This window comes from Truncatella angustata, assembly GCF_020726525.1.
Source record: "Truncatella angustata strain MPI-SDFR-AT-0073 chromosome Unknown BKA67scaffold_2, whole genome shotgun sequence".
Lineage (NCBI taxonomy): Eukaryota > Fungi > Ascomycota > Sordariomycetes > Amphisphaeriales > Sporocadaceae > Truncatella > Truncatella angustata.
Window position 1 is genome coordinate 198,905 of NW_025763382.1, and position 26,431 is coordinate 225,335.

Here is a 26,431-nt window from a genome sequence, read left to right on the forward strand (position 1 = left end):
CTAACAAGCCCGGGCTTGTATACAGCCTAGGTATTTCGGAGTGCTGCCATGTCCCCAAAAAAAATGAAAGGTATCAAGTCTGTGCAGATCTTGCTTATGATGCTTCAGGTGTTGATTGTGCAGATGACGCTGAAGAATGTCGTTCACAATACGTGGGAGAACACATATGTCGATAGTAGTTACTGATTAGACCTGACATTCAAGGACTTCCTCATGTATGGCCCCTTCGCGCAAAACACACCATTTTCGGCTGGTTTCTGGTCTGCGAAAGCCTACCTGATACTAAATGGATAGCGATCTAGTCGGATGCAGTCATGCCATCGTGCAAATGACACGTCTTTTAGTAATGCCAAAGGATTAATGAGAATCACCAGACTGATCTAGTTTTTACCCGGATCTAAACATCGTGGTTCTTGATAAGAATAGAAAAGGATCAGAGATCTAGGTGCTGCTCAGCCGCCTCAGCGGGCCGAAAAATAGTCTTTGTCTATCTAGGGGAGGCATGTGTCAGCAGCATTCACTTAAAGGGGCATTTGCACTTGACGCGAAGATTAAATTAGAATTGGACCCCACTCACGCCACGAGAACAAAGACGCGACTTGGGGACACGCTCAACGTCAACATAGGGAAGCACAAAAGCAACTCCTCCTGCATGACCAGCAACGAAACAGAAAAGAAATACACAAAACATGCAGCTACAATGATTATGAAAGCACCAGGAATCCCATGTCCGCGTCTTCTCCCATTCTGCAGTCGCCCGCCGAAGAGATAACCCACCTCGTGTCGGAACCCTTCACCCCCAAACCCCTGATCGCGGATCTCATCCGGACCCGCTACTGCATCCCAGGGTCTGTCTTCCTGGTCGAAGGGATCGACATCTTCCAAGCTTCAAGGTCAAGACGATGGCGCGGTGTACGGCTGCTGCTAGGAGATGGTGAGCTGTGCATACAGGCCCTGCTTGCGGGTGAGATGCATAGATATGTTGATCGTGGAGATGTCGCTGTTGGGTCTTATGTGAAGCTGGAAAGCTTCGATCTGGCGCACATTGAGCCAGAAGCCTCAAAGGCTGGGAAGAATGTCGAGAAGGCGATAGATGCTGGTGCCTCCATGTTTGCCTATCTGATGGTGGAGGATTTGGTTATAGTAGGCTGGAACAACAGGCTACTTGCTATGCTTGACGCCGAAAAATCTGCAAATCCAGAGCAGCATGTATTAATGCAGACTCAAGAATTGAAGGACAAAGACATCGAAGAGCCTGAGATTCGGCCTGAACCTCAAGAAGCCGCTGCAGATTCACCACATCCTCACGCAGGCTTTTTGGAAGAAGTTGCAGATGCAGATGACGACTTTGAGGTCATGAATATTCCTGAACAAAAGATGACCCAAAAGCGAGAAGAGATCGCAGCACAGACGGAGGAGTCGTCAGACTATTCTGTCCCTCTCGACACTCAGCGCCTGCCATGGTCCAATGTCGATCCACGGAAACCCCTCAAACTCACACCACTTCGCTCAATACCTAATCTTCCTTACAAACAGAACTGGTCGACCAATGTTTTAGCGGTTATTGCATCCATATCTGATCTCCAGGCTTCGACGCTACCACTGGGCAATCAGCGGGTGGCTCGGCTGGCTCATCCATCGACACCGAAGCAGGTTCACTTGACCATCTTTCTGGATGCTCACGAGTTCACGCCATCTGTTGGCAGCGTTGTCTTGTTACTCGGTGTAAAAAATCATAGATTCGATGGCGGAAGTCTGAAGAAATATGCTAGTGATAGACCTGGCGGTGGTGGTAGATGGTGGTTTGAGAACCCTGTCCAATTTACTTGGTGCGATGTGCAAGGATTGAGGACATGGTGGCGGCAGATTCACCTCAAATAAAATCGTGCATGAAACAGGCGCAATATATAGTGCACAATGTAAGACTCTAGGAAGCTCTCTGTTACTAGACCACAAAATCAAAAGTCAACGCAGGAGCAAGGTCTCAACACATCCTAGCAAGACTGTAACAATCAATCACATTCCTCTGTAAACCATCGAGAACAGCTTCCGATTCCTTGTCCGATCACTTGTTAAGCGTCTGCCGAATTTTCTGCCCTCTGGGTTTCCTTCTCACGCTCCGCCTCTGCCCTCGCACGCTCCTTGTCCATGTATCGACTGAGCATACCGGCCAAGGTGAGAGGGCCACCAACAATCTTGCAGCCGTTAATTTGAGTGGTGTCTTCCGCATCAGGATACGTGTATCCGTTCTTCTGCCACTCGGGACGTTCGTCTTTAACAATGTCCGCGGCTGCCTGCATTACTCTGAGCCTGACTTCCTCGTGATGGCGAGGGATAAAAAGAAAACCATTTACTTACATGTCCAGCACCACCGGCAGTATTAGACCCCTCGCCGGCATCCTTGCTACTGGGAAAGAGGGTTTTGGTGCCTGGAGGAGCCGGGCGGGTTGGGAGCTCGAAGTGCACCTTCTTGGGAGAACGGGTTATAGCTTCTCCACATAAGGTGTTAGGGCAACTGGATGAGGAAAGAGTACCAGGGAGTTTGTTTGAATCTTGCATAATTGCTGAAAAGTTCGTCTCAGAGTCCTCAAGGGTGTCGTAGTCGTCGTCGGCTGTAATTGAGGCTGGCGACTCTTCTCGGCTAGGTGACGTGAGGGGCGAAACTGTGGGAGTTACCAACAAGGTGTCGTAGCCAGCACTTTTATGATGTCGCTGGGATTTTTCAATCTCCACGGATGAGGTTGGCATTGAATTAAAGGCACGTAGAACTGGGGACAGGTTGTTGTTGCTGTAATTGTCAATATCCATGTTCACATCGGTTTGCTCCTGTTCGAGGTCAGATTCGCTTTCCTTGTCGCTGGCAGGTGAGTCCTGTGCCCTCAGATCAGCTCAGTGATGATATACAATGAGATGGATTGGTGATTAACAGACCTCATCGATCTCATCAGAATGGTTGGTATCTGACTTATGGGAAACAAGCTGCTTGCCATTCGAGTAATCAGCTCCTTCGTGAGCTTCAAGAGCATGCATCAGCAATAAACATGTTGATACACTAAGCGTTCCTTTCCACTGTCGTTTTGCTAGCTCGAATTTCTGCGCCAGGTCGTCATCGGGATCTTCGTATGCCTTCATTCGAAGGAGAACGTAGTCTTTCTTATACATAGCACGCCACTCGTCCACAATCTTGCCCAACTCAACACTTAGGCCGGAAACGATATTCTTGGAGGCTTCTGGTGCTGCATTGCCACTGAAGTCAGCAAGAAAAGTCTCCCTAGCACCCGAATACATGTGAATGAGAAGTCGAGTCATCCTGTAGTCCGGTAGAAGCCCCCATTTTTCGCTGACGGTCCTCCAGAAATCGATGTGAGCCATGTATGGCTTAAAATAATTAACCGTATCGAAGAGAACACAGAGGTTCAGAAGAGCCAGTAGCTTTGGGTCGTAATCTTCCTCGTCGCTGAGACCACGGCTGAAATAACCGATGTGACATGTGGCCGAAAGGGCTTCCAGAACAAGCTGGTCAATGTTGGCAGCCTGAGCTTTGGCAAAAAAGGTAAAGCCATCAAAGCAGTACCAGGGAGGGCTGTCCCTACCATTCATCTTGATCACGCTGCAATCCGACTGTCAACTGGCGGCGTGGTTGAAAAGAAAGAAAAAAAGAAAAATAAGAAGCGATCCGCGATTACGGATACTGGCTTCGTTGGAAGGGCAGCTGTTGGAAAATAAAGAGGATATCATCTGAAAACGATTCTCAGAACCAGACAATTTTGGCAGTCCTTGCTTGATGTCGTTAAGGAAGTTGGGGTTGTGTATTAGAGAGAAAACACCGCTCATGCATGGCTAGCATCGCATGGTCGCTCAATAACACCATTGTAAAATGAGACCCATTATTATTGATTGGTATAATACATCTTCGTGCACCCAACACTGGGAGGACTGCAGCCTTTCCGCTTGCCAGGCTGCAAATACTGGGCTCCAGTAGATGAACACAATTGGAATAACAACGGAGTGGAATAACTTGAGTTAGAATAACCTAGGTCATCACGTGCAATCAAAGTTTCCTTTCACACCCTAAAAGTAAATGACACTGCGTACACAAAACGTAGAGCGCTATCACTTGGTTATTGCAGATTAAGTACGCAAAAGACGGGGATGATCAAGCTTGAAACAACGGTCAATTGTGAAGTCACCAAAGTTAATTCATATGCTTCATCTACCTCATAGTTTACAATGATTGTACACAAAATTTGTTCAGTACTTGCATAGGTTGAACTTCCCTACACTGGGGTCATGATCGGACACCTGGTTGTCATATGAGACCCAGGTGTTGACATGGATGTGCTCAAATTGCGACTTCGCACAGCTGCTAGCAAGAGCAGGGCTGACAAACACATGGTCCAGCTCTTGTGAGTTCATATCATAAAGATATGTATAGCGCTCAGTCTCTGGGATGCCAGCTACGATATCAAGATCCTTGAGGCCGGAAAGCGAAAGGAAGTCTTCAATGGGCTGGACGACAGGGTACTCGTTGAAATCGCCGGCCACAATGATCTTCGCATTTGCGTCCTCGGCAAGTATCTGGGCAACGAATGCCTGAGCATAGGTCAGTCAACGCTTCTCACACAAATTGACAATGTCTAATTCAACTTACAGCGGTAACTTCGGCTTGCTGTTGACGGACAGCAACAACACCATTGACCGGAGGACGAGCATCTCCTTGGATCGACGAGCTGCCACCCTTGGAAGCCCAGTGGACGTTGATGGTAAAAAAAGTGTTGTTGCCGTCGAGGGTCTCCCAGGCAGCAACCAAAGGCTTTCGGCTACTACCCCAAGCGTTGTTGCTTGGGTCGATGCGTCCTGGGTTGTACAGAAGCTCGGGGCCGGGAAGTACTTCATTCGCAGTGGTCGAGTTGCCGGGGTTGGGGTTGCGTAGTTGCAGCACATCAGGCTGGAATAAATATGCGACACGAATGTTGCCACCAGGTGCGCCGCCATCCTCATCGTTGACTGGGGCAATGTATGTAAAGTTGTAGGTGACGCCGCTCAGTTCTGCAATGGCAGCAGTCAGGGTGGACAGAGTCACATCCGATGCGACCGTACCGTCATCGGTCTCGCCATTGTTGTCTTGAATCTCTTGGATAAACACGAGATCAGGTGTCAACAAGTAGTCGACAATGTGATGAGCAACCGCCGATACGTGAGCTGTATCACCAGGATAGAAGTTCTCGACATTGTAATCTCCTACAGTCAGGCCAGAACAAACACCATCGCTGACAAGAGTAGTCGCGTCCGGCAAAGCAGGTGACGCAGACTCGATAGTGGTCAGATTCGTAAGAGGTAAAATGGCGTAAAATCCGTAGACGTTAGTAACAATGCCTGTAATTGACCCGAGGTTGTCACCAAACTTGGTCTCCGTAGGGTTGTCAGAGCCATCGAGAGGGTCCGAAATTCTGATGGCTTCCGGGTTTCCATCTAAGTTCATTGTTAATGACATATACAGACATGGTGGACTTGAACTGCTCACCTTTGCTGGTGATCGTCAGGCCACCCCTCTCGTTCGCACCGGTAGTGGCCCAGGAGCCAATAACCCACTGATCACCGTACTGGCTCGGCTTTGAAATTGCGACAGCATCTTCAACTGTGACCAACTGACCAACAAGGCTCTCCCAGAAATCCAGTCCGTAGTTCTCAGGATCCAGTTCCGGGTTGACTACCGAGATCAGAGATTGATTGTTTGGTAGTCCAAAAACGTCGCCACTGTCAAGACTGCTGTACTGTCCAGTTGGTGGGCTCAAAGTATCCTTGCCAATGACAAGCGGCTCCACGGTTCTGCCATGCTCCAAGATCGCGTCTACCTTTGGCGATGCGATCTCTGTAAGATACAAATATGCGCTGGATGATCTATACTCGCTGACCTTGCCGCTGAGCCTGATAACATCACCCGTGCTGATCGAGGTGTTCTTGGCAAGTGCACTGCCATAAACGTAGACAGCATCGGAGACTTTGGGATCAGTGCCCTTCTCAACGGATCTGATCCAGATACCGCTAGGACCCTTGGCGGTTACAATTCCTGTCACATTCGTAACATTCTGTCCATTGTAGGGCGACAGGAACTTGTTGCCGTTGATCTCTTCGATTGTCACAGCTGAGGCGCTGGCGGCAAGAAGAGATGTGGCGAGCCACTTCAGGGAAGTTGCGCCTTTCATAGTGTCGGCCTGGCAGTGTTCAATCGGACCTGGAGGGGTAGCGGGATGGCAACAAATCTCCCACCTCTAGAAGCAGCGGCGACGCCGGCATTATATGTACCATCACACCATAGGTCTCGGTACGCGGAGATGAGCAGTAGTGGTCCTTGCATTACAACTATTGCGGCTGCCCGGCCAAGAGCCTTCTGCAATGCCAAGGCTGAGGACCTAGCATTAAAGGACAACAAAATAATGGTTATTGGGCGCCGGCTAAGATTAATGCTAATCCCTGTTCCCATCTAGATAGCCAGTCGAGTTGGCCAATTGACAGCACGTTACTCACCATGGCGTTTACCTGAAAGCGAAGGTGGTCCACCCCGGCAGCAACCTTAAGAACCCTAAATGATCGGATCTGGGGCTCTGGAGATCTTGGCGGACTCGCTTGCTCGCAGTGGCTCCCCTGAAAGATCGCCATGTGAAAGCGGGATGGACAGATGGAAAAGCAGGACAGCTTGATTACGTTTCCCCTGCTGCATGTCGAGTCGTGCTCGGTGAACGTGACCACGTGGGCCTGTCCATATTCGCAGTTATTCGTGGAAATTGCTCTGAGAGCAATAAAGAAGCATGAGCATTTCGATTTTAGACTCGAGTTCATGATGCTCACACGGCGCCCCGCCAGAAACGTTAAAGGAAGTGGAGCGCCGGAGACCGCCGGCACGACCTATCTTCAGTTAACAACGCCTATTCAGCTGTAAACAACATTCAGCATAGAATCTTGATCCCAGAAGCCTGTCATCTATCAGCCTTGGCAACGAAATCGAAACTTATCTGTCTTTAATGCTCATCTCCGAGAGACTCGATAGTCTAGCTGGACCTGTGAAGCTTGTTATCAGTGGATTTTGTTGTTTCCTTACGTAGACCATTCTCAACATCAATTCGATATGGCCACAGTCAAACTCGTTTCGGCTGCCATGAAGCGATGTAAGATAACGAACAATCAATATCAGTGTCGATAGCACGGTTATCAAGCAAGTGAGAAAACATGCGATGAATTCTTGCAATTGCTGTTTAGTAGGACAGCCGACCGCGGACACCAAGCTCTACATTTAAATCCAAGTACAAGCTTTCGCCATATTTGCACACTATAGCCTACCAGCCCTGACTTTTTATTCCCTTTTTATTCTCTTTACATTACATGTTCTAAATTGAAAGCAAAGAACACACTGTATCGTTTAAATCCTTCAAGGACACGTGCTCCTGCACTAACAATACTGAGTCTGATTGCTAGTACTGCGCCGTCATTTCCGGGTTTCAACCAAAAGTCCAGGTGACTAGATTCAGCTATCTTTAACATTTATTTAAAAACTAATTGTTGGTGTTGCTAATTCTGTTCATCGTTTCTTTACGTGTTATGTCGACTACCCACATACTCAGATCTTCATGATCATGGTCTTTCGCCGTAACATATTTTGGGCCTGGTTTGAGATAACATTACAAAACCGAAACGATATCTCTGTATATGGTAAACACGAGCGGAATCCCAGTTTTGTTTCTTTGTAATTGAACTATAACACCGATGCCGCTGCGGAGATTCAGGTGTGGCACTACCTATAATCACCAGACGATAAGCAGGGCTCCGAACGCGGGGATGGTACCACCACAGTGGAGTTAGCACCCTCCACTACCCATTTACTATACTGGGCGTCGGAACGCTGTATAGACCTGACCAACTTTCAGGAATAGTGTAAAGTTGATATTATTTGACTGCGGATAGAGTCGTAAACTACTTCTACTTCAGGAATGGCCCCCGTTGCGCTGAAAGATACTATGGGCGACAGCACCTTCGAGGTACAGGCCAAGACTGTCGCAAATTCATCAGACCAGGCAGCTAAAGAAGCAGTGACTGCTGCCATCAGACGATTCGAGGAACAGAACCCGGCTTCAAAGAAACAGCATGAGGTTGCCACTAGTATTCTACCGGGAGGTAACACTCGTACACTGCTACACACAGCTCCATTCCCTCTGAGTATGAAATGTGGAAAGGGTCCCTATGTCTGGGACGAGGATGGCCACAAGTCAGTGATGAGTCAGATAGATATTTCCGGTTAACACGTGCTAACCCAAACCAGGTATGTTGACTTCGTGGGAGAGTTGACCGCTGGTATCTATGGACATTCTCATCCTGTGATCCGCGAGGCAATTATCTCTACCTTCGACAACGTTGGTTTGAGTTTGGGTTCAACCACCGTCCAGGAGCAGAAATTCGCCGAGTTGATCTGTGCACGGTTTGGCCTTGAACGTTTGCGCTTCACGAATACCGGCACTGAGGCAAATCTGCACGCCCTCAACGGCGTGAAGAAGTTCACTGGCCGCCGCAAGGTCCTCGTCTTCTGTGGTGGCTATCATGGTGCTGTCTTGTCGTTCGGTGATGGCAAGGTTGCTGAGAATAACGTGGACCGTGATGATTGGGTGATTGGAAAGTACAACGATATCGAGGCGACCAGATCACTCATCAAGAATACTCCCGATCTTGCGGCCGTGCTAGTTGAGGGCATGCAGGGCTCTGGCGGATGTCTTCGAGGTACCAAGGAGTTCTTGTGCACCATCCAGGAAGAAGCGAAATCCGCTGGTGTCGTCTTCGTTCTAGACGAAGTGATGACCTCGCGCATTGCGCCTGGCGGTATCCAAAAACTTATGGGACTGAAGCCCGATATCACCACATTTGGAAAATACCTCGGTGGCGGATTTCCAATTGGAGCTTTTGGAGGACGAGCTGATATAATGTCCGTTTACGATCCACGACTTCCCGGATCATTGACACATTCGGGCACTTTCAACAACAATACCATGACCATGCATGCCGGCTATGCCGGGCTTTCTAAGGTGTATACAGACGAAGTCAATTTTGCTTTCAATGGGAAAGGCGATAGGTTCCGGGAGAGGCTTCAGTCCATCGCCAAAGGGACAAAGCTATCCTTCACAGGTCTGGGTTCCATGTCGGCTCTGCACATTACGGAGAGCGGAGCGGAGGACATACAATGCGTATATGATGTTAAAGAGAAATACGACTTAAAAGATTTGTTCTGGTTAGAGATGCTAGAAGAAGGGTACTGGACGACCCGAAGAGGAATGATTGCGTTGATTTTAGATACGCCGGATGAAGAGTTGGACCGGTTTGTTAGCTGCGTCGAGAAATTCGTGGAAAGACACAGTAACATTTTAACTATCGTCTAGGAACCGTTGCCACCATGGTAGGCCTTGTTGACGAACTTAGCTAACCACAGAGCTGGAGTCAAGCAGCTTCGTCGATGGTGTCATCGGCAGAAAAAATGTATATAGGCTTCTAGGTTACGAGCATCCAAATAGTCCGTATGATGAGCCCTTCATGTAAGGCTTCAACTATCCATTACTCAGACGACAACGATTGCCATGGAATCAACCGTGTGGCCGCTTAATTTTGAACGACACAGCCTGCGTAGATAATTCATGATGATGTCGCCGAGACCTCAAGCTCGCAACCATATAACGCGTGAATTGCAACAGTTAATGATTTTTAAGCGGCAATGAGGATTACTGAACAAAATAGACCAGTGACACCTCATCACGATATTTCAACCGATGGACATGTCCTGCTGAATATGCCTGTGTTCCATCTATGTATATATTCATCAATAAGACTAGAGATTTCAAAATTTTGGATCTCATTTTTTATCCTAAGTATTTAGATGTACGAATTTGCTATCTTATGCATACGCCTCACAACTCGCTACAGACTGAGACTTTCCAAGACATCATACTCAAAGGAAGCAACAAACTGCCTGTGATTATTTTTCTTTTCTTTTTCTCTTATATATATAAATTCGGGGGGAATTTGTCTAGTATAAATTGCTGCTCAATGTTTAGGTACTGGCTTGCTTGAACTTACTGATTATATTCGTATAAACTCGACTTTCTTCGTCTTCGCTTTCTGTTTTCCAGTCGTTACCCTGCAACTGCTATAAGCTTTGAGGTCTATCAGCTTGTAATTATGCCTACTTGCCCCTTTTAACGCACAAACAGGCCTGCAAACAGAGCTCTACCATGCCGAAAGAATGATAGGCCAATATCGTCCCTCCCGGCCAATTCTGGATTATAGCCCTGCGATATGCTAGACAAGTCCACGATGATTCATCTCGTGCTCTGCTACGTATCAATGGCGTCTTTGCCGCCGGGTTTCGCCCTTCTTCAAGTCAGCAACACAGCCGGGAGGGTGGTTTGGACCTGTTGACCCGGACACTCGACATCAGACTGGTCTATTGACAACCAGGAGGAAATTGTCGGGGAACTACATTGCTCAGACTAGAGTCTCAGCCGGCACAAAGCACAGGTCAAGTTCACCAGTACTAGAAGACCAGAAAGGGAGCAAACCATCGTTCTCGGATTGACAAATCAGCCGACTGTCCCGTTAAGCCACTGGTTAGCCAAGGGCTCGCCGTACAAGCAGCGGCTCTCCAGCCGGATGGTGGCCTGGGGACGGGGTTGGCCAAGGGCTTGCTACTTGATCTGGCTCACAGGGGCACCAGCAAGCTACTACCCTGGATCGGACCGAAGGAGTCCCCTGCAGCTGCTGTTCGATGAGCAGCCGGCGGGCGCGACGACGCCCTACCAAGACCACACCGTCATCTCGCATAGGATATCGGACGTTGAAGCTGGTAGTCTGGGGATGGAGGTCGATCGCTTCGCGGGAACCGTGACACCGAACTGGCTGAAGGCCCTGGACTGTTTAATTTCATAACAACACAGACGTTATCGCCATCGTGATTGGATTCCAGCGAGTAGGAACTGTCGGCAGTATGTATCAGCACAAGGAATCCGTTATTAATAGAGGTATCACAAATTTTATACAGATTCAAAGCCCTAGCGATACACCCAGTTTTCAGCACACAAACGCCTATACACCCAACGGCCTGAACTACGAGTATGAATGCCTAGAACTTGTACTTCTTCCTGTCATCCCTCTTCTCCTCATCTCGCTTGAGTCTCTTCCGGCTCTCATTAGCAATCATTTCATCAAGACCCTCGGCCCTGTTGTTCCATTGAGCGCCAGGGCCCTCTTCGCGCCTACTCTCCTCGTATCGCCGCTTCAATTCATCCTTGCTGATGCCGTCTCCGGACACGAGAGCTTCGGGATCAAGAGCCACATCAACGTCGCCGGGCTTCTTGCGTTTCTGGCCCCTGTCTTCGTCTTGACCGAGCACGCGCATATCGCCGTGCCCAGACTTGCTGAGGTCATACGTTCTGTCACTGCCGAAGAAACCTTCTGCGCGTGCTTGACGTTCTGGAATTACAGTGTACGCGGAGCGAGGATGCGTGCTGTCCTCGGTCTCATAACCACGTTTGTTTTTGCGGAGATCGAATTCACCGCCAATGGATTCGGTCTGTGTACCATACTCGGTAGGGACACTGCTCTTCATACCACCAGGGGTCTCCATGCCGGAAGGTGTCTGGAGACCAGCGCCAACGTCCTCTTCGTCTTCATCCTCGTCCTCGTCCTCGTCCTCTTCTTCCTCCTCCTCAGACTCTTCCTCGGGTGGTTGTAGTTCACCCCAGAGGCTGCGCTCCACAGGTTCGCCCGAGGGCGGTGCGGCTTGACTAGGCTGCATGATACCAAAGATATCACCACCAAAGAGAGGACGGTTGTACTCATCTACCGGTGGCTTGCCCCAGCAGCCAGGGTTGAAGCCCCACTGCGCGCCTGGTGGGATGGGAGCGTTGAGACCAGGAATACGAAGAGAGGGATATGAGGGAGGGGGCCCAAAGCGCTGCTGGTGGATCAACCAAGGCGGCGGAGCGCCCGGAGGAATACTAAGTGCCTCCTTAAGGGTCTCGCTCATCTCGCCGGGTCGAAGATGCCTCAGATCCGTCTCATACTCCTTGCCCTCGTAGTATACCTCGCCAAACCGCGTCAAGGTCGGCTTCTCCTGGAATCTGAAGAAGGCATCGTATAGCTTCTGGTAATCGATGTCGAGCTTTCCAAGCTTTCCCTGTACGCGCTCCCTTTGCTTTTGTTTGAGACTCTGCTCGGCTTGCTTCTCCAGGACTGCGTCTCTCATTTCTGCGATACCGGTGTCTGCGATGAACTTGGGAAGCTTGAAAGCGGACTTCTCGATACCACGTTTGGAGGATAGATACTCCCGCTTCAGGGACCAATGTGAGGGAACAGGCACGACGTTTCGTTGAGCCTTGATCTGGACCAGCAGGCGTGGATCGTGGGAAGAGGTGTCATGCCACTCAACCACTTCAGGCTTCGTGACGAGCGCTTTCAGCTCAGCCACGGAGAGCTTGTTGAGCTGCTTCCGCTTCTTCTTGGATAGCTTCTTGGGTCCGGTCTCTTCGTCCTCGTCGGGAATCTCGTCGTCGTCGTCGAAGAAGACTTCTCCCTGGTTGCCAGCATTGGCCTCCTTGGCAATGTCGTCCTCTTCCCTCGAAACACCGAAGTGGGTGAAGATGTGCTTGTACATGGCAAAAGCGGGATCGTCAATGTCGTACTCCATCTCGACGGGTCCATCGGGCTCTGTCTTATCGGGGATGGATGCATCCTTCTGGACTTGGAGGTCTGCCACGCCATTTGGCTCAGTGGCATTTGGCTGATCTGTTACATGCTCGCCATTCGTCTGGGGTTCCGGCGAATCGTCGACAGGCGTAGGGTGCTGCGAGATGTCAGAAATGTTTGCGCGCGGAGGAAAAGGGCGGGCCATACCTCAGGTTGAGCGTTCTTCTCAGCCTTCTCAGCCTTCTTCTTTTCGCGGCGCCTCTGGTTCTTGCTCATCTGTGGTTTGGCCATATCGTCTTAACAAGCCCGGGGCAGGACACCTACTGCGTGGGATTCTTCAAGGCTGATGCGCCGGACCGTGATGAGTGTTGCTCGGCGCGTGAGCTGTTGCAGCTGGCTGGTTTCGCAGGCCGCAGTGCAGTGCAAGTGCAATGCTCCGTTACAAAAGCGTGCCCCGAACTTTTAGTGTGGCTGAAGCTGGTAGTCTCGCATTGCACCAAGCCAGGCAAGCAGGAATCTGAGCTGCGGTACAAGTTACTTTCGGACACTTTGAACAACGGACAGTTTTGCTCGACCTCCCTAGGTTAACCTTTAGTGCTGGACTAGAGTAACTGTAAGTTATGTAGTTGGCGGAACTTGGTAGGCTGACCTATTGGGAGGGGAGATCATTCTCTCCTTAACATTCTATCATTAGTCTAAATCAGATATTCTCTGGTCCCGGATACTAGCAAATCCGGTAACATGCCACAATTACTCTATACTTGGTATACTTATGGTCCAATTGACTCGAGGATCAGAGCTTATCTATCACGTGCGGGATGGAATGTACGGGTATTTGGGATAAGCAAAACCTGACTCGCCGCTCTACCATGATACGTACAGACGTGAAATGGCATTGTATCGTGCTCCCCTGTGGCGCAAAGCCGTGTCCTGGTTTTTTCATTCTTTTCTTTTTCATACAAGAGCTAACTAAGTTAACTGACGCAAGATTTCCGATCGCGTCAGTGGTTGCGACAGGGATGAACACGCGGCGCTGGGCGACTGTCACTCCATCCAACATCTCTTCATCTCCAGATTTCTCGGCTGTAACTCGTATCAGTGCGCATATGCAATTTTATGAACATTCGACCGATTGCGCTACCTTGGAGTTTCTTATCGCCTTCCCACTCCATGACCACCGCCTACATACATAGCACATCCTATACCTGCGCATGAGCCATCGTCAATTCCAACTGCAATCCCAACTCCTTACCCCGGATTACCTGAAAGCGCTACCCAGAGCCGAGACATCTACAGCAATGGTTCAGTGAAACCTTCCACTTCATCCGTCTCCTCCCTTTTTAAGGTTACGATCTTTCCCTTTCTATTTTTTGCTTCTTCGAAGTCCGTCGCTCGTTACCATCCGCCCCACGAACACAACTCCTCGAGATGCCGCATTCGACGTCGTCGGGTTCGTATTCGCGCGAACCGTCCGTGTCGCGAACACCTGCCAAGTCCGAAAAAGATGGCGACAGCGGACTCGAGAAGTTTCCTGACCATATCGATGCGCCCATGTTTGCAAACAACGGCTGGAGAGAACCAAGCCCTGCCCCCGCCCGCGGGTATACTAACGGTCTGAACGGAGGCCCTGCGCCCGCAGTAGAAAGGTGGCAGCCGCGACGAGAAAGTCGTGTAAGATGGGGGCAGATGGGCCCGCCCGGCCCCTCGCGGCAGGGACAAGGACAAGGACAAGGACAAGGACAGGCACAAGGACATACACACGGCAGGAAGAAGAGTATATCGGAGGCATTCCGAACTATTAGGGATAGGAATGGCAGTGTCAGCCAAAACGCTCACGAGATCGCCGACGCCTTGAAGGCACCATTGTCCTGGCAGCTCATCGTATGTCATCTTGTCCCTGACCTTGAAATGAATCACTTGCCACCAATCCGGATGCTGACCGTGGCGTTCCTGTAGATACTATGTGTCATGTGGTACATGTCCTCTGCCTTGACCAATACGTCGTCCAAGTCGATTCTGAATGCGTTCGACAAGCCGGCCACCTTGACCATGATCCAATTCTTCCTTGTCGCATTCTATTGTATCACATCGTCGTGGCTGGCCTCCGTCTTCCCGAAACTGCGAACCTCGATACCGGCCTTGAAGCACCCAATCCGACAGCCGTCGCGCGATGTTATCAGTACGACGCTGCCCTTGGCGGCCTTCCAGATCGGCGGCCATCTTTTGAGCGCATCGGCTACCTCTAAAATACCTGTCTCGCTCGTACACACGGTCAAGGGCCTATCGCCCCTGTTTACAGTGTTCGCCTATCGGTTCTTCTTCAACATCAAGTATCCAATGGCGACATACTATTCACTTATTCCTCTCACCGCTGGCGTCATGTTGGCATGTTCGGGCAATCACACGTTTGGGGGCGAAATGCTGGGCTTGATCTATGCCTTTCTGGCGACAATCCTGTTTGTAACCCAAAACATTGTCTCGAAGAGGCTCTTCAACGAGGCCGCAAGAGCTGAGGCCGAGGGCCACTCAGCAAAGTCGCAAAAGCTCGACAAGCTGAACCTCTTGTGCTACTCCTCAGGAATGGCGTTTATCCTGACATCGCCCCTTTGGTTTTGGGGAGAAGGTATCTGGCTTATCAAGGATTTCCTCTCGGACGGGTCGGTCGATTTGTCTGGCAAGGCCAACAGCATGGACCATGGCCGCCTTTTCTTGGAGTTCCTTTTCAACGGGACTTTCCATTTTGGACAGAACATCCTGGCATTTGTTCTGTTGTCGATGGTCTCACCCGTGACGTACTCGGTAGCGTCCTTGATCAAGCGAGTGTTTGTCATCGTGGTGGCTATCATCTGGTTCCGAAGCAAGACGACCAGGGTGCAGGCCGTTGGAATCGCACTGACCTTTCTCGGCCTTTACTTGTACGACCGGTCGAGCGAAAGGAACAAGGCAGACAAGCGTGCCCGTATGCTCAGTGCCAATCATGCCGATCGGCCGCTGCTCCCGCTCAACACGCAGGGCGCATTCCAGGCCAGCCAGAATGCGCCTGTGTTTGAGAGCCCGGCTGTGGTGAATGCAGGCACCAACCCACACGCCTATACAAATGGAAGCACGGCGCTTGTCAACGGCGGAAGCGAGGATCCCAAGAAGAACGACGATTCCGGGACCGGCGGACGGCAGAGAGGAAACAGCAGCGCGGCGTGGTTGGCGCCTGGGACTCGACAGGAAGAAACGTGGAGATTTCAAGATCGGGTGCATCAGCCGCAGCGTGTGAGTTGAGATGCCTGTGTGGGGGCTCTTCATGTATGAAATGATGTATACAGAGATGGATTGATGATTGATTACGGGACTCGAGGCAACAGGGTCCTCTCTTTACATAAAATAGACACTTGGGATATTGGTCCATGACCTGTCACTGGCCAAACAAAGCAGGCATAAAGCGGATTTGGAGTTTTGGGTGCTGGCCCATCTGGTCGAGCTCGGTGTCAATGTGCGAGTATCATGTAAATGTCAATGGATACCTCTTCTTCTTCATCTTTTCTGCTACTACCTGCAGGAAGTCATGCTACCAAAGTGGGGCTTCAACAGTTGGTGGTGGGTGAATACATCGCCTCGCTGATGGTGGCATGTTGTGTCGTAGCAATTCCCACTTGCAGCAAAGGTTGGGACAGCTGTTTCAACGGGCAGTCTGAGTGGTGCAGGTCTTATTTTTATTTTTAGTAGACTACAGTAGAGGGAATAAAAAAAATAAAAGTAAAAAGTATGGAGACTGCAACTTGCCGTCCAAAGTTCCCACTGTTGCCACAGCTTCGAGAGGACAGTCCCCACCGTCCATGTTTACCCGATTGCACCAAATTTCGGAGCGGGTCACGTGAGCCGAGCTTGGACCAGCACGGAGCTTCTCGGCAAAGAAAGGCTCGATCAGAACCAGCTTGCTTGAGGTTTTTGTCGTGGACCTCATCTCTTCAATTTTCCTCTCCCCATATTCCATCACCACCTTCCACCCCATCCTCAATTGCTGCTTGTCATCTCTGAAGATGTTCAAGAGGTATGTAGAACCCACCTCGCGTACTTTTTTCATCGGCCTCGACCCCAATTGGCCTTCATTGAGCTGACCAAAGTCTCTTACCAACCAACAGCGGCATTTCCTCCTTCTCGAGGGCTGCGGCCCGCGCCCCCTTCGTCGCAGGCTCGCGCCGCGTCGCCAGACCTTCTACCTTCACCAGATTCCAGACCACCCGCTTCGCCAGCACGCAGGGCGCTGGTGATGGAAAGGTCTACCAGGTGAGTCCGCCCAACGCTTCCCGAGCTCGCCTCCAACAACCCCAGCCCAACTCGAGCTAACATGGTCATGACAACAGGTTATCGGTGCCGTCGTCGATGGTCAGTTGCAATTTTTTCCCCTTGCTTCTCGGAAGCTCAATCGAGCTCTGCGACGTGACGGGACAGCTATATTGACATTTACCTCATAGTCAAGTTCGATGGCCAGAAGCTGCCCCCTATCTTGAACGCCTTGGAGACGACAAACAACGGCCAGAAGCTCGTGCTCGAGGTCTCGGTACGTCTCATTCATACGACCCTGCAATCCCATCCATCCTTTTAGCTAACACCATCTAGCAACATTTGGGTGAAAATGTTGTCCGTTGCATTGCCATGGACGGTACATATCCCTTCCCCCTAGGAAGAAAAAATCTGGTCGCGACGCTAAACAAGGTAAACAGGTACTGAGGGTCTTACCCGAGGACAGAAGGCCTCCGACACTGGTGCCCCCATCACGATTCCCGTCGGTCATGGCACTCTGGGCCGTATCGTAAACGTCACCGGTGACCCGATCGACGAGCGTGGACCCATCAAGTCCGACAAGTTCTTGCCCATCCACGCCGACCCCCCGGCGTTTACCGAGCAGTCTACCAGTGCTGAGATTCTGGTCACCGGTATCAAGGTTGTCGACTTGCTCGCCCCCTACGCTCGTGGTGGAAAGATCGGTCTCTTCGGTGGTGCCGGTGTCGGCAAGACCGTCTTCATCCAGGAGCTTATCAACAACATCGCCAAGGCTCACGGTGGTTACTCCGTCTTCACTGGTGTCGGTGAGCGTACCCGTGAGGGTAACGATCTGTACCACGAGATGCAGGAGACCTCGGTCATTCAGCTTGATGGCGAGTCCAAGGTCGCCCTTGTCTTCGGTCAGATGAACGAGCCCCCGGGAGCCCGTGCCCGTGTCGCCCTTACTGGTCTGACCATTGCCGAGTACTTCCGTGACGTCGAGGGTCAGGATGTGTTGCTCTTCATTGACAACATTTTCCGTTTCACCCAGGCCGGTTCCGAGGTCTCTGCCCTGCTTGGTCGTATCCCCTCTGCCGTCGGTTACCAACCCACTCTCGCCATTGATATGGGTGGTATGCAAGAGCGTATTACCACCACCAAGAAGGGTTCCATTACCTCCGTCCAGGCCGTCTACGTCCCTGCTGACGATTTGACTGATCCCGCTCCCGCTACCACCTTCGCTCACTTGGACGCCACCACTGTCTTGTCCCGTGGTATCTCCGAGTTGGGTATCTACCCCGCTGTCGACCCTCTCGACTCCAACTCCCGTATGATGGACCCCCGTATCGTCGGCCAGGACCACTACGACACCGCTACCCGTGTCCAGCAGATCCTCCAGGAGTACAAGTCACTCCAGGATATCATTGCCATTCTGGGTATGGACGAGTTGTCGGAAGCTGACAAGCTTACCGTCGAGCGTGCCCGTAAGATCCAGCGTTTCCTGTCCCAGCCCTTCACCGTCGCCCAGGTCTTCACTGGTATCGAGGGTACGCTCGTTGACCTGAAGGAGACTATTGCCTCCTTCAAGGCCATCCTGGCTGGTGAGGGTGACAGCCTTCCCGAGGGTGCTTTCTACATGGTTGGTGACTTGGCTTCCGCCAAGGTGAAGGGTGAGAAGATCTTGGCCGATCTCGAGAAGTCATAAAGGATCATATGAAATCTGCACTTGTTAAATAGAGAGTGATTGGCTGCTGGGGATGACTAGGTTGGTGGCCTGTGTATATCTAGAAAAGGAGAGCCAGTACGGTTGAGGTGTGGTTTTCTAACTCAATCGATTCCTTTTGTGAGCTGTATACCATGAATCCACCATAATTTCACATTTCGTTCCTTGGTTTCCTTTGTGTCTAGAGTCCCGAGTGCTATACTCTATACCGTGTTGCCCATCTTATAATTATGCCACTTGCGAGCATTTCAAGAACGCTGTCTATCCGTCACGCCCAGTTCCCTGTTTCTCGTCGGTTGCAATGCTGACAGTGCTTCTTGTAAATGCAAATGTTCTCATATCTACCCTTGAAACTGACGTGTGAGAGGCTGAACACGTTATAAATGCCCGAAATGCATGAACGGGTGTTCTCAGTGATCAGTCATATCACTTTGTTCTCCGTTCCACGCCATAGTTTGCTGTGAAATGCGTCTCATGTTGGAGATATCTGCAACTGCGATCATGCCTCGATGAGCATGTGAACCACATTCAGTGATGCCAGCAGATTGGCTGTGACAAGACGATATAATATTAATTGCTGTTGACTCCTTCCCTATGCTGGTGACTCTTCGTCGCCGTCTTCCATGTCACGATATACCTCATCGCGTCCTGACGGCAATCGATTATCACCACCACTAACATACAAGTTCATGGGCGCAGCGGGTGTAAACTGACGTCCTGCTAGAGTCTTACTGAGCACGAAATCATCTCCCCGCATGAGGGCCACAGCATAGATAACCGTTGTAAGAGCCAGAGGCGGCATGGCAAGCGAGAAACGGGGACAGATGAACGAAACTCTGGTCTCTCCGTCGAGCTGCCAGTAATCAATCTCGCCACTGAACAAGCACACGGCCACCGTCAGACCAAGATAAACCCGGATCCTCGCGGACACGGACCGGAAGCCGTCTGATTTACATATGGGATACATCAGGCATGAAAGAACAACCAATACCAGAAATTGCTGGACGAGGAGCGCCCAACTGAACCGTTCGGGCTGCACAAGCAGCGAAACAGTCGTCGCCACCATGAGCGCGATCAAGACGACGGGAACGGCCCGACGCGATCCGTAACGCTCTGTATACACCGGGAGCATTGTGAACAAGCTTTCACGCGCGAAATTAGCCTCGAGCGTTCGTACATGGAGGAAACCACTGTTTCGAGAAAAGCCATACCAGGTGTTGACCAAGTAAAAAAGAACAAACAGAGGACGAGCCGGATATTTTCCTTGCTGCTCTGGCGCCTCTTGATCAGCCATTCAGGCGATGTTGTTTATGACAATCGCGATTGCCGATATAAGGCTCGTCCTTTTCAAATACGGTTAGTAAAGTCCAGGTGTGCGGGCGGGAGGAGAATGGTAACCATTGGCCCCATATCGCTGAGGAAATTGTCAGCTGTTTGTCTTCCTATGCGTAGATTGTATACATACTGAGATTATTCGAGGCGATTTCTTCCTTGAGGTTTTGGACAGATGTGGCCATGTTTGTTTGGTATTGCAGAAAATTATCACACAACGCTTCAGAGATGAGCTGCCTGTCAAGTGAACGTTGTGCAAGTGACCTAACCGATTTAGAAACATAATTAGATAAAATCCAAGTATTGCCAAGTTTGCTGAAACGCGTCGGCGGTTAGCATTCTGGCTGTTGTTGCCTACGCGCGTGATCTCATCATGTAGGCTGAACGAAAGCAAGGATAAACACATACCGAGCCCACAGCCTCACAGTCTCACAGCATCACCAAATCCGAGTTCAATTGGTGCGGTCGCTCATATTGAATTTACTCGTGCCCTTTCTCCTTAATTCTTTCCAGTAGCCGACTCTATAGTTCTCATTCTGCGTTGTGAAACGGACTAATGCTGATGTGTTTTCATCGGAGCTGTTGACCGAATCGATCCTATAAATCCAAAAGAATGGCCCAAAGTCTAGATGAAGTGTACCAGGGGCTTCAAGCGCGGCATATCCGTCTGCTATTGATCAAGCCTACGTTGCCCGACGAAAACATTGAATGCTCTCTCACCGTAGTCCATATTGACCAGGCACCAAGACTTGACGCTTTATCATATGTCTGGGGCCCAGGAACGCCCACAGAGGAAATATACTGCAATGGTACGACCATGTGTATCAGAAAGAATCTGGCCGATGCACTGCGGAATCTCCGTTCCTTACCAACATTTCGAAATGCCAACGAAGAACAACACTGGGCATCAATCGCTGAGGTCTGGGGGAAAGATCATGTGCTCCATTCGAGTGACAACTGCTGGAAAAATTTTTCTCGCAATAGACACGAGCATACGGATCCTACTTATCCCCTGGATTCTTTGGTGTGGATCGATGCTATCTGCATCAACCAGAATGATACAAATGAAAGGGCGAACCAAGTCAGATTGATGACAGAAATCTACACTTCTGCAAGAATGGTAAAGTTGTGGTTGGGCAATGAAGATTCACGGCCAATGCCTCACACGGTAGAAACAAAAAGAGACAGTGAGCTGGATGATCCTCTATGGAGTTTCATGCGAGCATTAGTAAGGCCAACACAAGCGGTAACTAGTACTCTGACTTCGGTCAAACAACAACTAGAGCTGGCAGCCCGGCCAAAGATCCATCTCGGCCGATTTGGTATTATACCAGTAGCGCTGTCTTTCATTGCACAGGCGCTGAAGAACACCCCCGGAGACGACGAAGCATCCGCGCAAACCAAAACGCAGACCGAAACCCAGAAAAGCGCTTTGCATGGACTGCCGAGCGCATAATAGAAGGACTGGGATGCGCTACGACAGTTTTTCGATAACCCGTATTTTCAACGTGTCTGGGTGGTCCAGGAGATCGTCCTTGCGCACAAAGCCGTCGTTTTCGTGGGCGACTGGGAAATTGAATGGTCCGCGGTAGGCAAATCTGCTGTGTGGTTTCAGAAGCATGGCTATCTGTCGCCTCTTTCGATCTCACAAGGCCCAAAAGAATGGCAGGGATCCATTCCGATTTCCAATGCTGCCGAATTGTGGAAGACTCACGAACAATACAAGGAGTTGAGCCCTCCCCTCATAAGGATCTTACATGATCTCCGCCGGCGAAAAGCAACCCAGAAGCTTGACAAGGTATATGCTGCATACGGGCTAGCTCAGGAGACGTGTCGTTTTAGCCAGACTGGCTATCATCCTCTGACTCAGATCTCCTATGATAGCGGCGCCAGGACGGTGTATCGCAATATAGCCAGATTTCTCATCATAGGCAACGGCAATCTCGCAGTGCTCTCCCATGCTGGGAGTTTTCGAGGACCGGCTCCAGGCTGGCTTTCCTGGATGCCTGACTGGTCTCGTAGAAAGGCCAACATCCAACTTATTGATGTCGATGGCGCAGAGCCTCTCTACAACTCCAGCCAGTCCCAGCCTCTCACCATCGGATACACTGCAGACCAAGACATTTTACCTCTGGAAGGAATCGAGTGCGACAAGATCACGGCGTACAGCACGAGACTCCTGGACCGCGATCTAGGAGAATCAACAGTCAGAGAGGAGCAACAATTCGCCCTCAGCGCGTGGCGACTGATTATTAGCCGACCCCTAGCACACAACCGCTTCGACCAGACCGAGACGGCCAGGAGAAGGCCGCTGGGCAGTTTCGCGGCCGCGCTTTCGGCGGGGCTCGTGGACGACGGGTCCCCGTTCCTCAACGATATTGGATACTCGAGGGACGCTGAGAGGTGGCTCACCTCGTACCTGGAGACGGGAGTGACGCGGAGCACACTGCTGGCAAAGCATTTTGCCCTACAGGGATTACCGGCCCTGAAAGGATTGGCCGAGGACGCATCGACCGCGCTCGAGCCTCGCCGGTTTCATCGGAAGATGGTTCATATATGTAGAGGCCGGCGCGTCTTCGTCACCAAGAATGGTTTGTTCGGGATAGGTCCCGAGAACATGAAAGAGAATGACATTGTGGTTGTGTTTTTCGGGGCAAAGGTGCCGTTCGTGCTACGGCCTGTCGGGGAAGAATACCAGCTGATTGGGGAATGCTATTGCGTTCAGTTGATTGAAGGCGAGGCTATCGAGAAATTGAACAAGGGGAGACTCACGACAAGGTTCTTCGACCTCCGCTGAGACGATGGCGATTATAACAGTATTCAGACCGATCTGTGCCCACCACAGCTTGCTCTCAACCACAGCAACTATGGACAGCGGGAAAGGAAGTTGACGGAATCCGAGCTTTCTCCTACAATATTATACGATTGTAATTACTAGCTGATCAGTAAAACAAGGAATGATAGCGGTGGCCGGGCAAGTCCCAACATTTGCCGAAATGGCCATCGAGGTCCTCACATTGCTTGCGACGATTAACACAACGACCATCTTGCAAGGAGAGCGCAGTCCTTGTTTTATTATTTGGTGCCATACGCTCTGTAAGTAACAAAAGAAGTATTGTTAACTCGATAAGGGGAAATGCTCGTTTCTTTTCCCTCTATATTTCCCATAACACCCTACACCATTTCCGTCCCATAATATCAGATAGAATACTTCATAGTGGCATGCGATGTGTTGCTTGCTTGGGTTTTGAGCAGAAACATGTCACTAGGGCATAATTTCGAAGTCGTTTCTCACAGCGGCCTTCTCTAGGGAGATCATTGAAACCTCAGGTTCTTAGAGGCTATCAGCCACGATGAGAAATTTGCGTCTTAGTCGTCGCTGGTGCCACCAAGCAAGAGCCGCAACTTGGCCCAAGGTTCCGGCAGCGATGGCACCTGTGTAAATCCAGACCTCGGACACGGGAACACTTTCCGAGGTGACGTAGCTCATGCCCACTGTGGCTTCTGGGCTGTCTGGGTATATCCATACCCATGTTGGCATCTAACAAATAAATATCAGTATGGCCTCGTCGAGTGATCATGTTGAAGGCTTCAACGGTACCTTGCATAAGCAGTTACGGTAAACCCCCATGATCTGCATGAGCGTTCCACCAATGGCGGAGAACACTGCAAGTGAACCAAAAACGATTTGCAGGCCCCGGCATATCTGGAGCGCCCAGGAATCTGGATGGGACCGGCTTAGGTCCACGTTCCAGCTCCATAATAGCATCTGTATAACTTGCGTAGTGTAGTACACCAGATGTGTTAAGCTACGACATCCGAGACCCGCTACGGGCGTCGTATATGAAGTAGTAAACGCGAGCGCGCACGGAGCTCCCAGTAATATAAATAGATTGGTCAACCATACGAGAGCACGCGTCCAGAATCCCATTCGCAAGGCTTTGAGAAGCTCGTCGGTCTGCATGAACTTGTCGTCCTGTCGATCTTCTTCGTACGCCTCGACGACTTTGTCCATCCAAAGCCGTTTGTTCGGCCCCCGCTTCCAGAGGGACATGGGCTCGAAGGTCGAGTCGAAGGCATGCTCGAGGACCTTGACGCTCTTCATCCAGCGGATGAACCGGGCCCGCAGACTCGTCGTCGCGCTGCAATTTGAACTCTTCTCCACCCGTCGTTCGGCTTTCGCCGCGGACGCGGTCTGGTGGCTCTTGCCGCGCGCCCTGCCGATCAGGCCTTGGAGCGCGCTCGGGTTGTTCGACGCCAGCATGGCCGAGGAGATGACTGCCAAATGCGCGATCGTCATCCACCACATCCCGAAGGCTAGGGCGTGGGCTGTGTCGTTATCTCCTAGTCGCGTCTCGGCCTCGACGATGTTGTAGACGAAGCTTCCGATGAAGAAGACGACCGGTGCACCAACAGCACCACCAAAGCTGAACAGCCATGTCAGAACGTGGGAGATAAAGGAGGGGGGAAGGGGAGGAGCATTAGTGTAAGGCACCTACGCACCTTGACTGCGCGTTCAACAATGCCGTGAGTTTCAATTCTGGCCCATTCTTGTGGACAACTTCAGCATGATCGGTACGCGTTTTGGATGTGTTTGCAGAAGAACCTGATACAGCCTGACCTGGGTTATGCGATCCCTGTCCCGTAACTGAAGTTGATTTGTGATCGTTTGCAGTTACTTTTGACTTTCTCTGCGTAGGAAGAAGCTCCTCGGCAAGCTCCATGACTTGGGACCATATCATACTCGGTGGGCTGGTATTCTTGCCCGGAAGAGTAGGAGCCCTGCTCGTAACATTCGGCTCCAGTTTGATATTACCAACGACCGTGGCCAAGAGGAGCCTTGCTCTCGTTACAGGCGGAACCTGTGGCGGCGAGCCCTTTCTTGGCTCCAAAAAGTCCAGAATAATTCCATCCCAGGTATACTCATAGACCGCACTCAGCATCATTGGACCGGCAAGTGCGAAGCAAGTGGACAGCCAGAAAATAGTATCCCAAAACACAATTAAGAATGCGACAGGTAATTTGATAATGTAGGTGAAGATGATGTAAACAATGATGTTGTTGTCTTTTGAGTTGAAAATCCAGTCCGGGAACGAGGTCCTCCAGTTGCGAGGAACACTCAAGCAGAAAGCCAGGCATGGGAGTATGAACTGTACTAACGGCCCGATCCATTGTTGTAGCGAATTCCAGCGCGAAGCATCCCAACCCCAACAATTGGCCTCGCACCATCGATACGGGACCAAGACCCTGGGGGCAGATCCGTTGTTCGTACACAATGAGCCATATGTGGCGGCTTCTTGGACTTGCGAGATTGTTATCCCCACGTCGAAGTAACTGGGGTTCTTGAATGCAAGAGATCCTTCCACAATCTGCAGAGACTCGCTCACAGCTTGCAAACAACCGTAAGTGAAGTTGCGACCTCCTAGATATGGTGATGTCCGTAAGGAAGTAGTGTTAAGAGAGACGAGCTCAGGTACCGCCTCAAAGAGGCTACTATAGCCACTAGCAACCGAGGTTGACATCGTGGTAGTGGGAACGCTAACTTGTGGAGTTTACCGACAACACTATAAAGTGCACCAAATTAAATTATGTGCTAATCGAAGTCGTTGTGTGTAATTGAACAGAAATAGGGTAATCATTCGGCGAGGGCATACCCATGGTTGCTATCCATGATTCCCGTATTGGCTGTGCGGACGAACTCCAAGCTTATGTATTTAAATGCGGCATCATGCATCCTTGCCGAAATATTCAGCCGCAGCCTTGCTTCATAAGCACGCCATTCATCCCCATGATCACTTCAACAACTGTATTTTGCCCGACATATATCCAAGTTACGCACATGAGCAATTTCGTGACAAGGCTATGTCTCAGTTGATTCCTGTAGTGGCGACAAGCACTTTTAGAGGAGATGTATCCAGGCTCTTGATGCGGCGCCAAAGCTCGAGAGCTTACCTTGGCGACAAGGTTATTTCGTCAGCAAAATGGAAGTTTAATAAGGTTTAAAGCCAACACGGAGTCTTCTCACCGAAAAGTAATCGTCCATAAGCATGCAGCCAATTTGAGATGTGCGTGTAATACGGATCATTGTGACTCCGTTAACGTTTAAATACCAACCATGACTTATGGGACGTGATCAATCAATACTGTTTACTTCATGTCGCCTCAAGAAGGCAACCTCAATATAGATTCATATTGTTGTTATGAATTTCGAGCGATTGCTGATATTCGCCCCATATCGTTTTTGATTTTAGAGGGGTTGAGACTTTGCTATTACTGGCACAGTTTAAATACAAATTTGTCAATGCGAAAAATTATTTTCGTTGCTGCTTCAGATCTTGCAAAAAGAGAAAATAAGAGAAAATAAAAGAAAAACACCATCCTGGAGTACTTAATGAGGCGCTT

General features: G+C 50.4%; 10 protein-coding genes across 10 annotated transcripts; 5 read left to right on the top strand and 5 right to left on the bottom strand.

Moving 5' to 3' along the window:
- Positions 1-598: 598 nt before the first annotated feature.
- BKA67DRAFT_551384 (uncharacterized protein) lies at positions 599-2,019 on the top strand. Its single transcript, XM_046101739.1, has one exon. It carries the CDS (start codon positions 727-729, stop codon positions 1,879-1,881), a length of 1,155 nt encoding a protein of 384 aa, XP_045960488.1. The 5' UTR covers positions 599-726; the 3' UTR covers positions 1,882-2,019.
- Positions 2,020-2,274: 255 nt separating this feature from the next.
- On the bottom strand, positions 2,275-3,600 carry BKA67DRAFT_672008 (uncharacterized protein; the record flags this gene model as incomplete). The annotated part of the gene is made up of 2 exons (XM_046108707.1): positions 2,275-2,871; positions 2,932-3,600. The coding sequence occupies 2 exons, from the start codon at positions 3,598-3,600 to the stop codon at positions 2,275-2,277; spliced, it is 1,266 nt and encodes a 421-aa protein (XP_045960489.1).
- A 651-nt stretch (positions 3,601-4,251) lies between these two features.
- On the bottom strand, positions 4,252-6,206 carry BKA67DRAFT_514687 (Endonuclease/exonuclease/phosphatase; the record flags this gene model as incomplete). Its single annotated transcript, XM_046097666.1, has 3 exons — positions 4,252-4,593; positions 4,652-5,472; positions 5,525-6,206. The coding sequence occupies 3 exons, from the start codon at positions 6,204-6,206 to the stop codon at positions 4,252-4,254; spliced, it is 1,845 nt and encodes a 614-aa protein (XP_045960490.1).
- Positions 6,207-8,012: 1,806 nt separating this feature from the next.
- On the top strand, positions 8,013-9,419 carry BKA67DRAFT_512964 (pyridoxal phosphate-dependent transferase; the record flags this gene model as incomplete). The annotated part of the gene is made up of 2 exons (XM_046097521.1): positions 8,013-8,260; positions 8,315-9,419. 2 exons carry the CDS (start codon positions 8,013-8,015, stop codon positions 9,417-9,419), a joined length of 1,353 nt encoding a protein of 450 aa, XP_045960491.1.
- A 1,597-nt stretch (positions 9,420-11,016) lies between these two features.
- On the bottom strand, positions 11,017-13,064 carry BKA67DRAFT_551388 (uncharacterized protein). Its single transcript, XM_046101740.1, has one exon. It carries the CDS (start codon positions 12,920-12,922, stop codon positions 11,153-11,155), a length of 1,770 nt encoding a protein of 589 aa, XP_045960492.1. The 5' UTR covers positions 12,923-13,064; the 3' UTR covers positions 11,017-11,152.
- Positions 13,065-14,145: 1,081 nt separating this feature from the next.
- On the top strand, positions 14,146-15,990 carry BKA67DRAFT_654606 (triose-phosphate transporter; the record flags this gene model as incomplete). The annotated part of the gene is made up of 2 exons (XM_046106586.1): positions 14,146-14,598; positions 14,674-15,990. 2 exons carry the CDS (start codon positions 14,146-14,148, stop codon positions 15,988-15,990), a joined length of 1,770 nt encoding a protein of 589 aa, XP_045960493.1.
- Positions 15,991-17,193: 1,203 nt separating this feature from the next.
- On the top strand, positions 17,194-18,866 carry BKA67DRAFT_149778 (ATP synthase beta chain). Its single transcript, XM_046095107.1, has 2 exons — positions 17,194-17,371; positions 17,433-18,866. Exons 1-2 carry the CDS (start codon positions 17,365-17,367, stop codon positions 18,677-18,679), a joined length of 1,254 nt encoding a protein of 417 aa, XP_045960494.1. The 5' UTR covers positions 17,194-17,364; the 3' UTR covers positions 18,680-18,866.
- Positions 18,867-19,289: 423 nt separating this feature from the next.
- BKA67DRAFT_672015 (uncharacterized protein) lies at positions 19,290-19,991 on the bottom strand (the record flags this gene model as incomplete). Its single annotated transcript, XM_046108708.1, has 1 exon — positions 19,290-19,991. The coding sequence occupies one exon, from the start codon at positions 19,989-19,991 to the stop codon at positions 19,290-19,292; it is 702 nt and encodes a 233-aa protein (XP_045960495.1).
- A 651-nt stretch (positions 19,992-20,642) lies between these two features.
- Positions 20,643-22,826, top strand: BKA67DRAFT_654609 (heterokaryon incompatibility protein-domain-containing protein; the record flags this gene model as incomplete). The annotated part of the gene is made up of 2 exons (XM_046106587.1): positions 20,643-21,257; positions 21,489-22,826. The coding sequence occupies 2 exons, from the start codon at positions 20,643-20,645 to the stop codon at positions 22,824-22,826; spliced, it is 1,953 nt and encodes a 650-aa protein (XP_045960496.1).
- A 537-nt stretch (positions 22,827-23,363) lies between these two features.
- BKA67DRAFT_687730 (uncharacterized protein) lies at positions 23,364-25,681 on the bottom strand (the record flags this gene model as incomplete). The annotated part of the gene is made up of 3 exons (XM_046109056.1): positions 24,533-25,681; positions 23,631-24,456; positions 23,364-23,570 (listed from the first exon to the last, which is right to left on the bottom strand). The coding sequence occupies exons 1-3, from the start codon at positions 25,549-25,551 to the stop codon at positions 23,364-23,366; spliced, it is 2,052 nt and encodes a 683-aa protein (XP_045960497.1). The 5' UTR covers positions 25,552-25,681.
- Positions 25,682-26,431: the final 750 nt, after the last annotated feature.